This window comes from Pundamilia nyererei, unplaced genomic scaffold, assembly GCF_000239375.1.
Source record: "Pundamilia nyererei isolate P.nyererei 1_Seehausen unplaced genomic scaffold, PunNye1.0 scaffold00032, whole genome shotgun sequence".
NCBI classification, from domain to species: domain Eukaryota; kingdom Metazoa; phylum Chordata; class Actinopteri; order Cichliformes; family Cichlidae; genus Pundamilia; species Pundamilia nyererei.
Genome location: NW_005187433.1, coordinates 622,930 through 637,201, shown reverse-complemented (window position 1 = coordinate 637,201; position 14,272 = coordinate 622,930). Strand labels below are relative to the sequence as shown.

The 14,272-nt window shown below is 39.5% G+C and overlaps 2 protein-coding genes across 2 annotated transcripts in view; one reads left to right on the top strand and one right to left on the bottom strand.

Moving 5' to 3' along the window:
- Positions 1–625: 625 nt before the first annotated feature.
- stbd1 (starch binding domain 1) lies at positions 626–6,820 on the top strand. The gene is made up of 4 exons (XM_005729196.1): positions 626–795; positions 886–1,186; positions 2,141–2,418; positions 3,744–6,820. Exons 2-4 carry the CDS (start codon positions 892–894, stop codon positions 5,658–5,660), a joined length of 2,490 nt encoding a protein of 829 aa, XP_005729253.1. The 5' UTR covers positions 626–795; positions 886–891; the 3' UTR covers positions 5,661–6,820.
- A 5,983-nt stretch (positions 6,821–12,803) lies between these two features.
- Positions 12,804–14,272, bottom strand: part of LOC102210214 (phospholipid-transporting ATPase ID-like) — a 12,308-nt gene continuing 10,839 nt past the window's right edge. The window contains exons 24-27 of the mRNA XM_005729330.1: positions 13,992–14,237; positions 13,582–13,720; positions 13,215–13,345; positions 12,804–13,061 (exon numbers count right to left, since the gene is read on the bottom strand). Coding sequence (XP_005729387.1) covers positions 12,804–13,061; positions 13,215–13,345; positions 13,582–13,720; positions 13,992–14,237 — 774 coding nt within the window. The remainder of the gene's footprint in view (positions 13,062–13,214; positions 13,346–13,581; positions 13,721–13,991; positions 14,238–14,272) is intronic.

Sequence of the window (14,272 nt, the reverse complement as noted above, 5' to 3'; positions counted from 1 at the left end):
GCAAAAGTGGATAAAAATTTAAGAAATTAGTATTTCTTGGATTCATATTTCACATATTTCACAAAATATGAATCCATAGGCGACGGCAGAAAAAATATCCAGGTTTCCTGTAGTTTCAGGTCATTTCTCCATTTCTCCACTAGGTGTAGCTGCTACTCTAGTTTTTTTTAATATAATAACGTTGTTTTTTTGTTTTTTTAATAGACCACCATATTTATATAATTTTGTACGTTATATATGTCACCTTATCGGTTATTTGATGTACCAGTTCGTGGTTTTATTACCATTAGGTAACAACTATAACGTTACACAGAACACGGCTATTTTTGGTCACTGGTGATGTCGTGTAACAACATCAATAACGTTGGCCTGCACGTTTCACCGGTCTCATTTTATATAGCTCATGGACCCTCGTTCAGATATGGAAGACATGAAGGAAAGCTCAATTAATTATATCAATTTCTGTCATAAGTCTTAAAAAAAGACGCACTGACCTCCGAAATGTACACGTCTCATGAAGGAGAAATATTATTAAATACAGACCCAGGCTTTCTACATAGTCTCATCAAATAATATTGAGTCCCCGCCACTGGTACTAAATCCTATCAGCCCACCCCGTCATGTCCGTTTTCAAGTGTGCTGCGATGAACGTGTGCAGTGGTTCGTCAGCGTTTTATCAATGAATTCTGCGCTCCCGTGATCCAATCAGCCAATGAACAGCTCGCACCTGCAGCCGTTCACAGCTTGGTAGCTTCAAGAGGTCACTACACTTTGAAACGTGGAAGGGAGAGCGTGGTGAGTTTTTAAACAGCGACAGCATTCAGCAGGGCCTTTAAACCGATATTAGAGCAGAACGGCTCATTCTTCTTCTCCTTTTAATTACAGATTGTAATGCCGGTGAAAAATAGCAACACCGTGGGTTTGGAGAGACGCGTGGATCTGGCCTCGCTTTTCTGTATGATCGGGCGGCACGGCCCAGCCGTGGCTCTGGCCGTGATAGCCATGGTGTCCATGGTGGCAGGTTTCATCATCTACCGAACAGTGAGGGGGAAGCGGAGAAAGGCCACAGCCGGAGCCACAAGCACCGATAGTGACAGCAGGGACGCCGGAGCGGAGACGCTTATACCGCCGGATCAGGAGCCGGAGCCGAGCCCGGAGGTTTTGCGCATCACGGCGGACTCAACAGGTACAGATTCGGATGAAACGTTAAAACCTGCTGCAGTTTACTAGTGCGGGAATTTACGTATAACTTGATCTATATTATTATTTCGTAGCTTTGGTGGTAGATTCAGCTTAAGCTGCGTGCGCACAGACGTCAAAACCGAGCGTACTCCCCTTTCTTTCTGAAATACAACACTTTAAGCAGCCCATAATGGACTACAGCTCACAGTATACTGGTGTCTAGCCTTGTCACAGTCACGGCAAAAGATTAGCTCTAAAATATCAGGCAGATGTCCAAAAACAGACTTTTTTATTTTTTATTATTATTATTATTGCAAAATTGAAAAAGGCTCCTCAAACATTGTTGCATTAGTAGCTTAAAGTAAGATGACAACCTTGGAGGTCTCGCCTGTTATATGAATTGTTCCTGCAGGAACAATGCAAAGTGTCTTTAATTACTTTCAGTTTTTGTTTGAAGCACCATGAGATCTCAAAATGAATGGGCACAAGAAATGTAGCTAGAACAAGTCTGCGTATTAACATTTGATACAGAAACACTCAAACTGAAATACAATTGACTGAGGCTTTGCAAGAGGTTATGGCTAAAGAACTGTGCTGATTACTTTTAAGAGTGTTTGTTTATTTCATGAAGAATGGAAAATTGATAAGTTCCAGCAATGAATGAATACATAAATAAATAATCATCTTGCCTGATTTATGTCTGATCGTTAAGAAACTTGTCAAGTACAAGCTACTCATTCTGTCAAATATTAATAGACCATTTTAATAAAATGACTGCCAGTGATTAGTAATGACTTTAATTTTTAAGAGTGCTGTAATTTGGGTCACTTCTCATCTACTCTGACTAAAATGTATGAAGTGATCTAGATTATGCAAGTCAAATTCAGTACATTTTAGAAATAAATCAAAATAAACTTAATATTCAGTGTGTTTGTGTGTCTTTCTCCTGATGTCATAGTTGTGAAAGCTGAAGGCTGTTTAGATGTGGAGGAGGATACTGCTCTTAAAATCAGGCATCGACGTCTCACTGCTGAGAAAAAAACGCCGCCTCACCGTCAACCCAAAAGTGACTCTGTACAAGACAACAAGCACAGTGCTTCAGTGCAGCAGGTAGCCGAGCTGCATGCAGAGGAGGAAGACAAAGGTGCTGAAATTGATGTGGAAACTGATGGCACAGATGGCACTATGGAGGAAGGTGAAAATAAGGTGATACAGAGCCACAAAGAAGAACTGAAGGTAAGCGGTTATCTTTACAAATTGCATATTTTGCCACAATTAAATTCACTTTTGGTAAATGAATGATTGTCTTGGAGTACAACTGATTGTGAAATTTTGCCATGGCACATGTATTCTATTGTTCAGTTACCCTTCTGTCTAGATCCCAACAACAGCAGGCACCATTGATTAGAAACCCAGCAGCTAATGACAATGAAAGTTGGCTACCAGTGGGTGGTGAAATAATGTTCAAGGTCTTGAACCCTTACGTTATCACCAACCCATTATTGGTTGTTTTTACTGAATGTGAGTTATTGGGGTCTGAAAACAATCAGGATTTTTATTTTTATTTTATTTTTTTTAAGTGAAAGTCAAACAGATTTAAAGAAGTTAAACTCCAACTTCAGCATGAACACTAATATTGCTTCAGCTTTTCTGGATTTGTAGTCATTTGTTCCCAAAGGCAAAATAACCACTGATTCAGCTTTAATGCAATTATGCCTGTTTTGCTTAGATAGCTTTACATCTAATCTATCTTTGCTCTGTATTGGTCAAAAGCTGTGAAGTGGTTAGCTTGGCTAAAGTGATGGTGTGACTTGGCAGTCATTTTGAATGTTTTGGGGTTTTGTTTTTCCCTTCGGTAAAGCCCATATCTGAATGTCTCAGCTCACCAGCATTTTCTGTGGTTGAGCATAAAGACCACATGCATAGATTCCCCAATGACGGGCAATTTTAAACAAAAACAAAACGGGGAGGGAACGCGCACACACATTTTGACTTTGCCCCAAAACATTGCTTGTAAAGCATTTCAAAACATTCTGGCTTCATTATTGGATTAATCAATAGTGCAAACATAAACAGCATTACCACACATGATTAGCTAATGTTTCATGCTTGGATTGTTTGGCTCTTTGGGTGGAGTCTCAGAGGTTAGTTTAGGGCAGGGGTGGGCAATTCCACCTGCAGGTTTTAGATCTCACCTTGGGTCAACACACCTGAATTGCATAATTAGTTCATTACCAGGCCTCTGGAGAACTTCAGGACATGTTGAGGAGCTAATTTATCAATTTAAATCAGCTGTGTTGGTTCAAGGACACATCTAAAACCTGCAGGGACACCGGCCCTCGGGCCTGGAATTGCCCACCCCTGGTTTAGGGCAAAGACTTGCAATGGGGAAATGAGTGACTTGATAAAATCTCTGTATCTCTATGTAGTTTACATATTCTCCATTAGTTTAACTGAAATGCTAGTTTGGTGGTGGTCTTTAATCCTTCATATTTTTCTAACTATTGTGTGACTAAAACATTAAGACCTAAAGATTAATCGTATGTATTTTATGCATCTAGGTACTACAAGAAAAAGGCCAAGAGGATGATGTGCCTACTGAAATGGAATTGTCGAATAAGGAGGCCAGTCAAGAGGAGGAAAACCTTCTGGACATTTCAAAGAGCACAGCGGCCAACTTGGAAGAACCAATTGTTCATATTGAAGACATACCTGTTCCTTCCATCTGTTATTTCAAAGAAGAGAATCTTCAAGGTGTCACCGATTTCTCTAATGATTATAGCAACAATCACCATTTTCCAGAAGAAGAAAAGAAAAGTGGTGGTGAGGAGGCAGAAGAGGAGTTGGTAGATGACCAACTGACTTCTCAACAAGCTGGGATCAGCTCCACAGTGTTTGTTGAAGTAACCAAGCTGCAGGGCCAGTGTCATGAGGTGATGTTATCCTTTCAACAAAATGCAGATGAAGACAATGTGAGTGATTCAACGGATATAAACTTCAACAGTCACCTGCTACAATTGGCTGAACAAAACAATGAAAGTGAGCTTGCCTGCAATCAAGACAGTGATGTAAAAGAGGAAGTACCCACTGAGGACATTGCCTCACGTGATGAAGAAAGTAATCCTTCAAGTGTAGTGCTGGACCACACCCTGCTCTGTTTGAACCATATGATCGAACCTGAAAACGCTGATAATGGTGATTCTAGCAGTGTAGCCAATGATGCAAAGGCCCAAATCTCTGGCATTGGGGAAATCTCCAGCTTGTCATCAGATCAACAGCAACTGCAAAGCAACATAAATGAAGATGACATTTCCCAAGCTCTGGGAGTCACCAGTGGGGCTGCTCCTGTCACATCTGAAGACGGTAAACTTCCTGTACTTCAGATTCCACTGCCGTCTTTTGAGCAAAGTGAGCCGACTTGGTCATCTTCTGGTCTTGGTGGTGAGAGTGGAATTTCAAGCATGACTGTCAGCCCTGATTTGCCAGATGTTATCAGTGAATATGAAATGCCAACTGAAAATGTGGCTCTCACAGTAAAAGAGCACACTGAGGCTCAGAATGGCCTCCTTGATGATGAGGCTCGATCTGCCATGAATGAAGATCTAGCAAATGTGATATCCAGATCTTACCCATCATATTTTTCCCAGCAGACCCTCGGTGAGCAAATTGACTGGGCTAATGACAGTTCTTTAGCAGCCAATGAAGACATATTGGGACATGAAATTGAGGATCGCTACTATAGAGAGATGGAACAGGCTATAGAGCAGATGGCAGCCAATGTTACTAGCTTAACCGATGAGCTCGCAGTGAAAACAGACATGAAGGCTGATATCAAGGTTGTTGAAATCAATCAGAAGATGGAAAGGGCAGAGAAAGAGAAGGAGGAAGAGGACTATGAAAAGACTGAAATCAGTATCATGGAGGCAACTATGGACAATAATGAATGGATCACAGATGGAAACTACCAAGTTCTTCCCTGGATGAACCAGTCTGTCCCTCCTTTTGCCCAAAACCACACACAACCTGAGCCAGTTTCTACTGAAGCTGACCATTCAGGTGCTTCTGTCACAGATGCTACTTGTATAGATGCATCTCTGTCCTTGAATGATGTGAAACAGGCTATCCTGCTTTCCCCTGTTCATGAAAATGGCAAAAAGGTTGTGGCAGTCCAGCCCATGTCCCAGAATGTCAATGTGACTTTCCGCATCCATTATCTCACCCACTCACCACACCAGAAGGTGGCCATCACAGGGAGCCAGCAAGAGCTGGGGAACTGGAAGAAATTCATCCTGCTCGAGAGAGCCAAGGATGGGAATTGGGCCACTGTTGTCAGCCTGCCTGCAGAGAGTATCGTGGAGTGGAAGTTTGTGGTGATGGACAAGGGTGAGGTGTGCCGTTGGGAAGAATGTGGAAACCGCCTCCTGGATACAGGCTACGGAGACGACCTGCTTGTGCACAAATGGTGGGGATTATTGTAAACGATTTGTTGAAAAGGCTGCAGTTTGAGATTAGCAGGTGCACCAGGCGTTCAAACTGTGTTCACGACCAGGTAAAGTTGTGTTTATGTTTGTCAGTAAATTGATAAAACATTATGATTAAGTTTGGGTTCAAACTGGGCTAATTTTGGTTGAAAGCAACTGTTTCTACTTGATACAGATTGCAAATTTCCAATTTTATAGCAAAAACAATAAATGATCTTTTAGTGTTAAATTCATTAGTCTATTGAAGTGAAATGCTCTTGAACTTTTTTTTCTTATTATTTGTACAAGCAAAAACGTCAAACTTGAGCCTTGCGGTGTCTTTGTTTCCCACATACCAGTTCCCCCGAGAATGGCTTTGACTTCTGCAGTTTTAAATCATTTAAACATCATTTTACTAATATAAGACTTGGAAGCATGAAATTTCAACCAGATTTATTCTAGTATAAACCTAGATGCAGTATACAGGTGACGGAAACTTCCAGCAACACAATTCCCTGACAGACTAGCTCTTATAAAACCTCTGATGGGACCTTCTAATAGCCAGTAATTAGGTATGCGTTTTCAGGGACTGGGAAATATTTTGATCAAAACACTGAACCATTACACAAGATGGCTTGATTCCCCTTTTACAATACCACTGATTATGCAAACTACTCCTCCTTAACAGGATGATTTAATGCAAGCGTAAATGAAGAGATTACTGTCCATATGCTGCTTGAATATGCCTGTCTATAAGGAAAAATGCACATAATTAAATTTTACTAAAGCAATAAATACAGCAATAATTGTTGTTACATCAGGTACTCTTAATGCGTTTACCACTAAACTGTGATGGTTGTAACTTCAATGCTGCTTTTATCTCATGGGACTATTTGCATGCAAGACAGTCCCATTGTTGTTAATAAATGTGCCTTGTGAAAATGATTTTCTACTGTGTTGTAATGCATCAAACGTGTCTTTTGAATAATTTGATTAGCTACTTAAGAGAAAATTATTCACTAGTTATCTGGTTCATCATTTGGTTCTTAATCGTGTAGTGTATATAGCCTTTGTGTCTCAGATTCTATCATTGTATCCTGATATGAAATATTGTGATGATGCTACTTAATGTTGGTTATTGTGGAGATGGTTATTAAATAAACGAATCTTAAATCTCATTCCTGAATGTTTCTTAAGCATGTAAATTTATTCAAAACTCTTTAAATGCTTTAATACACATTTAAGAAAATAGTGCCTTAAGCACTACATTTGAAGAACACTATTTTATTTATTTTAACAAAGAGCTAACATATGAGGATATGTTTTGCTGTCTGCTAATCATTTACAGCAGTTGCAACAGACCAAACCAGATGCAGTTGGTTTTTGAAGTTATTGCACCAAAAAAAACCTTTCAACTTTCAGACCACCCATTTTCCTTTTTTTTTTTTTTTTTTTTTTTTTTTTTTTGGGAACCATTGGCAAAGACTGTGACCTTGTTTTGAGTCCAGCTGGCACAGAGGTGTCTCATGCAGTGGAAAGCATCGTTAGCGGGGATATTTTCATGCCAGCTTGTCAGCTCAATTCAGCAGTGAGCTGAAGGTGACTCTGCTCTATCTGGAAAGAAATGTTTTTGATCTTCTGGTCTAGGAATTGTGGATGGTGACCAATCTGCCTATAATACAGGCCAAAATGCAGTCCTGTTAGTTACCTATTCTGTGCAGCAGAATTGATGTTTTGTGAAATAATCTAACAGTATGAAATTATATGTAAGCACTGAAATTTAAAATGCAGTACAGAAGCAATGCCCCCCTTCAGTCATTTAATTCGATTTTAAGTGCTCATTTAATTGTCAAATCAAACTCAAAGTAAGTCATGCAGAAAAATTGCTCACAAAAGATTTAAAACAATTATTCTCATTAGCACAGAGTTTAATGTGATTGGAAAGGAAGCCATCAAAAAGCTCAAATTCCAATCTTACAATCACGAGAACTTGCTTTGCTCCATCCACTTGTACAGTTCACATTTCATAGACATTTACATTTGGATAGCTCATGTCAGTCCAAAGTGATTATTACTTAATGTTGGCTTGGGTATTGAACCTTTGCAGAGTTAACATCATGTTCATCATATTTAAGCAATACCTTCTTTGACCCACTGAAAATGAGATCAATAGGACTCTGCCCAGCTCTAAGTCACGTGATTTCTGTTGTCTTCTATTTCAAAAGGGAAACCTTTGCCTCTTTGACCCAAATTTACCAGAAGATGTATTCATACTGCACAGACTCTAGGTTTACATTGATGTAGACATGTAGTAAAAGTGGAAGGAAAAATTATCTTTAAGTTAAACCTTTTGCAAATAAATGAGATACATTTTACAACATGCACAATTTTGGAGCACACTCCCTCACTTGTGCTAACATGCCAGCTGGGGGTTGGAGTACCTTTTATTGTTAAGGCTAATCCTTTATTTAGATACAAGGCTTGCAAGTGACACCACTTAAGCCAGGGGTGTCCAACTCCAGGCCTCAAGGGCTAGTGTCCTGCAGGTTTTAGATATCACCCTGGGTTAAAACACACCTGAATCAATTAGTTTATTACCAGGCCTCTGGGAAAACTTCAAGACATGTTGAGGAGGTGATTTAGCCATTTAAATCAGCTGTGGTGGATCAAGGACACATCTAAAACCTGCAGGACACCAGCCCTTGAGGCCTGGAGTTGGACACCCTTGACTTAAGCTCTTCTTATAGATAGCTCATTTCAGATCTTTCTGTCTCTACATGAGCCTCTATACTCACCTGCTGTGAGTATCAGTATTTGTCAAATAGCTAAACACTTCAGCCACCATTAAACTGTTGTTTGAGCTCCTGTAAGGCTGGCGTCTTAACACTGAGTCACCAGTCTAATCTGGAAACAATTTCAGGCTCTTAACATATTTAGACTGCCTAGACTGAACAAAGCCTTCAAATCAACAGTCTCAAATGGTTAGTCAGCTGTTATATTTATGTTCCCCTGTGAAGTATATTCATGTGCTCTGGATGGGGAATGACCTGCAGGGTTACAGTCCAACCAGTTGAACGTAGTTTTACTGAACCCCCAATCACATAAAGTGATTTCTTTAGTTCAGAATTTACTGATCCCACTTTCTTGAATACACTAGAGATGATTTCAGATGGTTTCTTTCCACGATTAAAGCATTTGAAAATCAGTGTGTTTTAAATACACAGCCTTCAGACCTGAACAGCATTGACTCTGAAATAACAGAAGTACGTAAAAAGCTGATTTAAACCACAACAATACCACAGATTTAAATCCGTGGTATTGCTCAGCAAAGCTCAGCAATTTTTAAAATATAAATGCCATAACCATGTTGATTCTTGAGTATGATAGCAAAGAACACTCAGAAATTCAGATATGCTTGGTTTGTCTTAAGTGAATATGTCTTCAGACACTTAAAAGTTGTTCTTAACATAAACCAGAGCACTGTCTCCTTGGCTCTACCACATAACAATTCTTAGTTCAAGTTGGACTGCCAAGTGTGAAATTCTTTCTCTTGAATTTCAGACTGTCTCTTCTTACAGAAGCCAACCAGTAAGATTGGGGGGGGGGGTTGTATGCAGGTGTCTGTTCTGTTTTTATAACTCACTGTTTTTAACAAATTCTTTGAATGTATGTATTTTCCCTTCACTCCACTTTCTTTTCTTTCCTCCATTTTAGACCATTTTAAACCAGCACTGTTGGCTATGTCTGGCTCAATAAATATTAATGGGGTAAAGGATTTACCCTGCTTCTTTTGATGCTTTACTACTGTTTTTTATTATTCTTACGTGATTATTTAAAGATATGGGACGAAGGGTCAATTTCTAAGTTATTCCAAAATGTAAGAATGACCAAGTTAATAGTCATAATGCCATGTCATAGTTAGGGTGTGCCATACATGCAGGCTATTAATAATATAACATGCAAGAGCTTCTCCCTGCTCTGTACAGTGAGATCCTCCGATGACCTTCACTGGCCTGTCAAGCATGCTGGCTGCGCTGCATGGCCACGAAAGGAGGAGCAGTCAGTGTGGGTTAAAGTGGAAAGGAAGGAAGCTACATGAGCAGAGTTTTATCAGTGTAATACAAACTGATTTCCAGTGTTAAAATACAATTTAACATGGAGACTTTCAAAAGATTTTAATTTATTCGTCATGTCTTCACTCAGTGGCTTTAATAATTATTTTATTGGCCTACATGTTTCTTGTCTACTTATTTTTGGTCTTCTATGCAGTCCCTCGGTTTCTATGTTTAAAAAGAAATGCACTGCTCCATAAAGCCCCAGGCAGTACAAACTGACCTGTTTCTTTATAAGCCAACTAAAAGCTCTTCTGGATCTGTGCCACACTGGAACAGCCCTCTGTCAGTGAGGTCGTTGCTCGCCGTCTCAGAGGACACTGCAGTTGTGAGATGAATGCAGCTGTGTTTGTGTACAATGGGAAGTGTTAGTGAAATACGTGATTGTGAGGGATGTTACGTCCCTCTGCAGCTTTTAATCGTCTCAGTGTTTTCAGCTGGTGCTAATTGGCCACACCTAGTCAGGTGTGGATAAAAGCATACCTGAGGCAAGCTTTCCGGCAGTGCACTAGTCTTTGCCTTGGTGGCACCAGCCATTTTAGCCAACCTGGTTTTCCATTTTAGGATGAAACCTCTTCTCACCCACACGCTGTTATTCATCTCCTTTTTTTTATGTTGCGGCTTTTGAGCCGGGTCGTAACAGGGACAATACACACAGCTGCACACATATTGCAAAAGAATCTGTGTGAATCTGTGCTTCGTAAACAAGGTCAGGTTATGAATTTGTTTTTTAAATTGGCACATTTTTGGGCCTCTTGCAAATCCTGACAATTCTGTTCTCTGATACAATAACTGTGTGTGTATATAGTTTTATTGCATGCATGTTTCAATAAATCTACAGTACTTGTATATTTAAACAGCCTTTAAGGTGTCACTTCATTCTGACAGACAAAACTGCACGAGTGTGTATTTTTGCTTCTTCCCATCTTTCCTCCCATGTCACAAAAACTCTTTTATTGAAGAGAGAAATTCAGTCACAGGCAACAAAATTTGTCGATTTTATAATTCAAATGTGTTGCCTGGTGACCCCTGATCTTTCCCCAGTATGACACTTCAGCCTTTGCAGGCTCTATTTCGAATGTTGTGAAAATGTGAACACACAGTTACAGAGACGACACTGACCCCTGGCTGTAATTGGAAGATGCTGAGCTTAAGCTAGTGCCTAAACAATCAAGAACCAAATGTTAAATGAACAAATAGATAATAAGGAAAAGAACAATAAAACAATGTTCAAATATCTTTATGTAAAAATTTATTATAACTAAAAAGAAAACAGTATAATAGACTTCAATTCAAATTAAATCACCAATTGATAATTGTTCAGATTAACATGTGACATTTCACCTGAGAAAAAACATGCAGTAAAGATAAGTAGTATAATAATCCAGTTGTTTCAGTTCAGCTGGTGGCAGGTTCAACATTTTAAAATAAACAAAAAGAAAACAATGTAGGACAGAAACCAAGAAGAATGTCACATTTTTCTGTCTCTTTTAACTAATTTCAGGTTAACATTAACATATTTTCAACAGATCAAACATAAAGCCTTTTTACCAAACCAACATTGGCTCAATTAAGACCTTTAAATCAATCATACCATATGATTCTTAATTTAAAAAAAATAAATTTGAAATGTTTTGAGCAATAATTCCCCAGGCTTTCTAAAGCTCTTTCAAAGTTTTTCTTTGCTTTTTCACCCATTCAGTCCTGTCCTTGTGCCTGACAATTTTCAGACGAATATTTTTGTTCATTTTGTTTGCCAGTTAACACTGACCAATGAGTTTTTAAAAAAAATTAACCTAACTGAATGAACCTGGACAAATGGTGGACTAAAGAAGAAGTGACAGGTCAACCAACTATCTACGACACATGAACAGTACCTGAAAATCCTGAACTTAAGAAATAAGGGTGAAAACCCACCAAAGACCTGACCTCAGGCTCTTCAGGTGATCCATCCACTGTTCACTAAAGGTTAATCAGAAATGATCTCAGTGTAAGATTGGCTCTCAAGCAGCCTTTGTTAAGAAAGGAAAACAGGTGGGAAAAGGCTAATCTATGCCAAACTACTCAATTTAGTAAGTGACAACAGGTTTTATGGATTAATGAATCCAAATGAAATCAGTATCAGTATCACTAAATGTCATCAATATGCACAGTGGAATCAGTAAAGAGGTCTACAGCCATCTGTAAAACACAGTAGATGCTCTGTGATGGTTTGAGGATAGATTTTAACCAGTGCCAGTGGGAACCTTTGACAATTTATGTAATTATGAACATAGAAAAGTACCGTCACATTTTGAGCCACCATTTCCAGTATGAAAATGATGTGAAACACACTGTCAGAGTATCAAAAACAACAACAACAACAAAACCAATCATAGATTGGAGCACAGACCTAGACAGTGTGAGATCATCTTGATGGAGAAGAAGAGCTTTGAATGTCCAGATTGGAGAACTATTCCTGAAGATGACTTAACTACAAGAAGGCTTGGTTAAGAGAGCTAAGGCAATGCTGAAGAATAAAGGTGGTCATACAGATATTGACTTTCAAGCTTGTTAGAAGTGTACAAACCCTTTGCTGTATAGAGTGTATTTTCATGTATTTGTGTTTAAGTTTTAAAAAATGGTAAATGGTAAATGGCCTGTATTTATATAGCGCTTTACTAGTCCCTAAGGACCCCAAAGCGCTTTACATATCCAGTCATCCACCCATTCACACACACATTCACACACTGGTGATGGCAGCTACATTGTAGCCACAGCCACCCTGGGGCGCACTGACAGAGGCGAGGCTGCCGGACACTGGCGCCACCAGGCCCTCTGACCACCACCAGTGGTGTTGCACCTAGTTCCCATTTTGAGGATTGATGCAAGATTTTTGCACAGTACTGTAAAACACCATGATTTTTTTATACTGACTCAGTTTTAAGTGTAAAAGTTTGACCTGGAAAGCAGAATTTACCCTGTGTATCCTCTCATGACTGTTGATTCAGCTTCAGAATTATGATATATATATATATATGAAGTGCTTCAGTCCCTGCAAACTTCCAGGCTATGGGCTCTGTGACTCTGACTCCTCAGTAATAGTGCGATAGTGCTGTGGCTGATTTTGAACCATGGGAGAATCTCTGTGGTCAAACAGAGCTAGTCTTCTCATGTGTCCTTTCAGCAGGAATTTTTGAGACATTACCAGAGCACCGTAGCCCTGAGAGTGTGAGAAAGCATAGCCTGACCGCCTGGTGATGCGCTTTTTCAGTGTGCGACGAGGAGCAGGTGCTGGCAATGCCTCTTTTCGCGCCTTAGCTCTCACCTAGAAAGAAACAAGTTAGATGACTTTAATATTTATTTAGTTTTTTGCACAACATTACATCAGTTCACATTGTTATTTACGGTCCACCAACTCCTACACATAAGATGCCTAAAAGACAAGATGGCTTTAATGTCTATCTAATATTTTTCTCACCTCGTCATTGATGGTAGGACGAAGCTGTATGAGAATGAAACGAAATGCTACCACAGGCAGGACACAGAGGAGCGAACTCAGGAATATGGTGAGCCATACGTTAGGCTGGTTCAAAGAGTTTCTTGCTGTGCCTGGAATCCAAACAAATATTGGACCAGCAATTAAAAACAAAGTAAAAGAATTGTTGTAAGTTACAGCATTATAATGTGCATATGTAAGCGATAAACACTAAATCCACAAAAAAATGGAATACATGGAAACGCTGACCTATTTACACTGTATCAATCAGCCAAATAACTTGATATGGTTTAATTTCTCAAAAATCAAGTGGACCACAGCAAGCAGCCTCCATGGCAGATCTACTTACCAGTGAAGGGGAAAGCAGACGTGAAGATCAAAAACATGCCGCTGCTGTACATGGTGAAAGTGATGGCAAAGTAGACCGCAATACTTGCCCACACAAATAATTGGTTTATTGCTGTCCAGTAATAGGTGTCAAGAAACAGCTGAAAAAAATGATTGTTTTTAAATGTGTTCAGTGACTGAGATGAGTATAATTTTATACTGTGGTATGGGATACATACATATATAAATTAAAAAGGCAATCCCACAAATATATGTTTACACATCTAAAAAGCTGTTTTGTAGTGCAAAATATTACAGAAACAGAGGACGAACAGTGTTGCGACGTCGCTGTCATTTTCTTTTATTCCAAGGCTAATATGTCATTGCCAAGCGTGCTATAATGCTTCTGACAACAAGAGTTGTATTTCTTACCTGTGCAAACACCACTATAAGCAGGCAGGTCTGTGCCAGTAAAGCAAACGACTGATAGTCGGCAATGTCTTTTCCGTCATCTCTGACTGTGTCATGCATGGAAGCCCAGGGAATAAAGAAGAGGATCAAGGAACTGTAGCAGCTGTGCATCACACACCTCACAAAAGCTTTCTTATTGAAGTATTGGTTCTTCTGGCCTGGAGTGTAGAGCTGAGGGTGCTGTAAACTCCAGCGATCATTTACATCCTGCAGAAAACAGGGTTTAAAGGAAGAGATGAGAA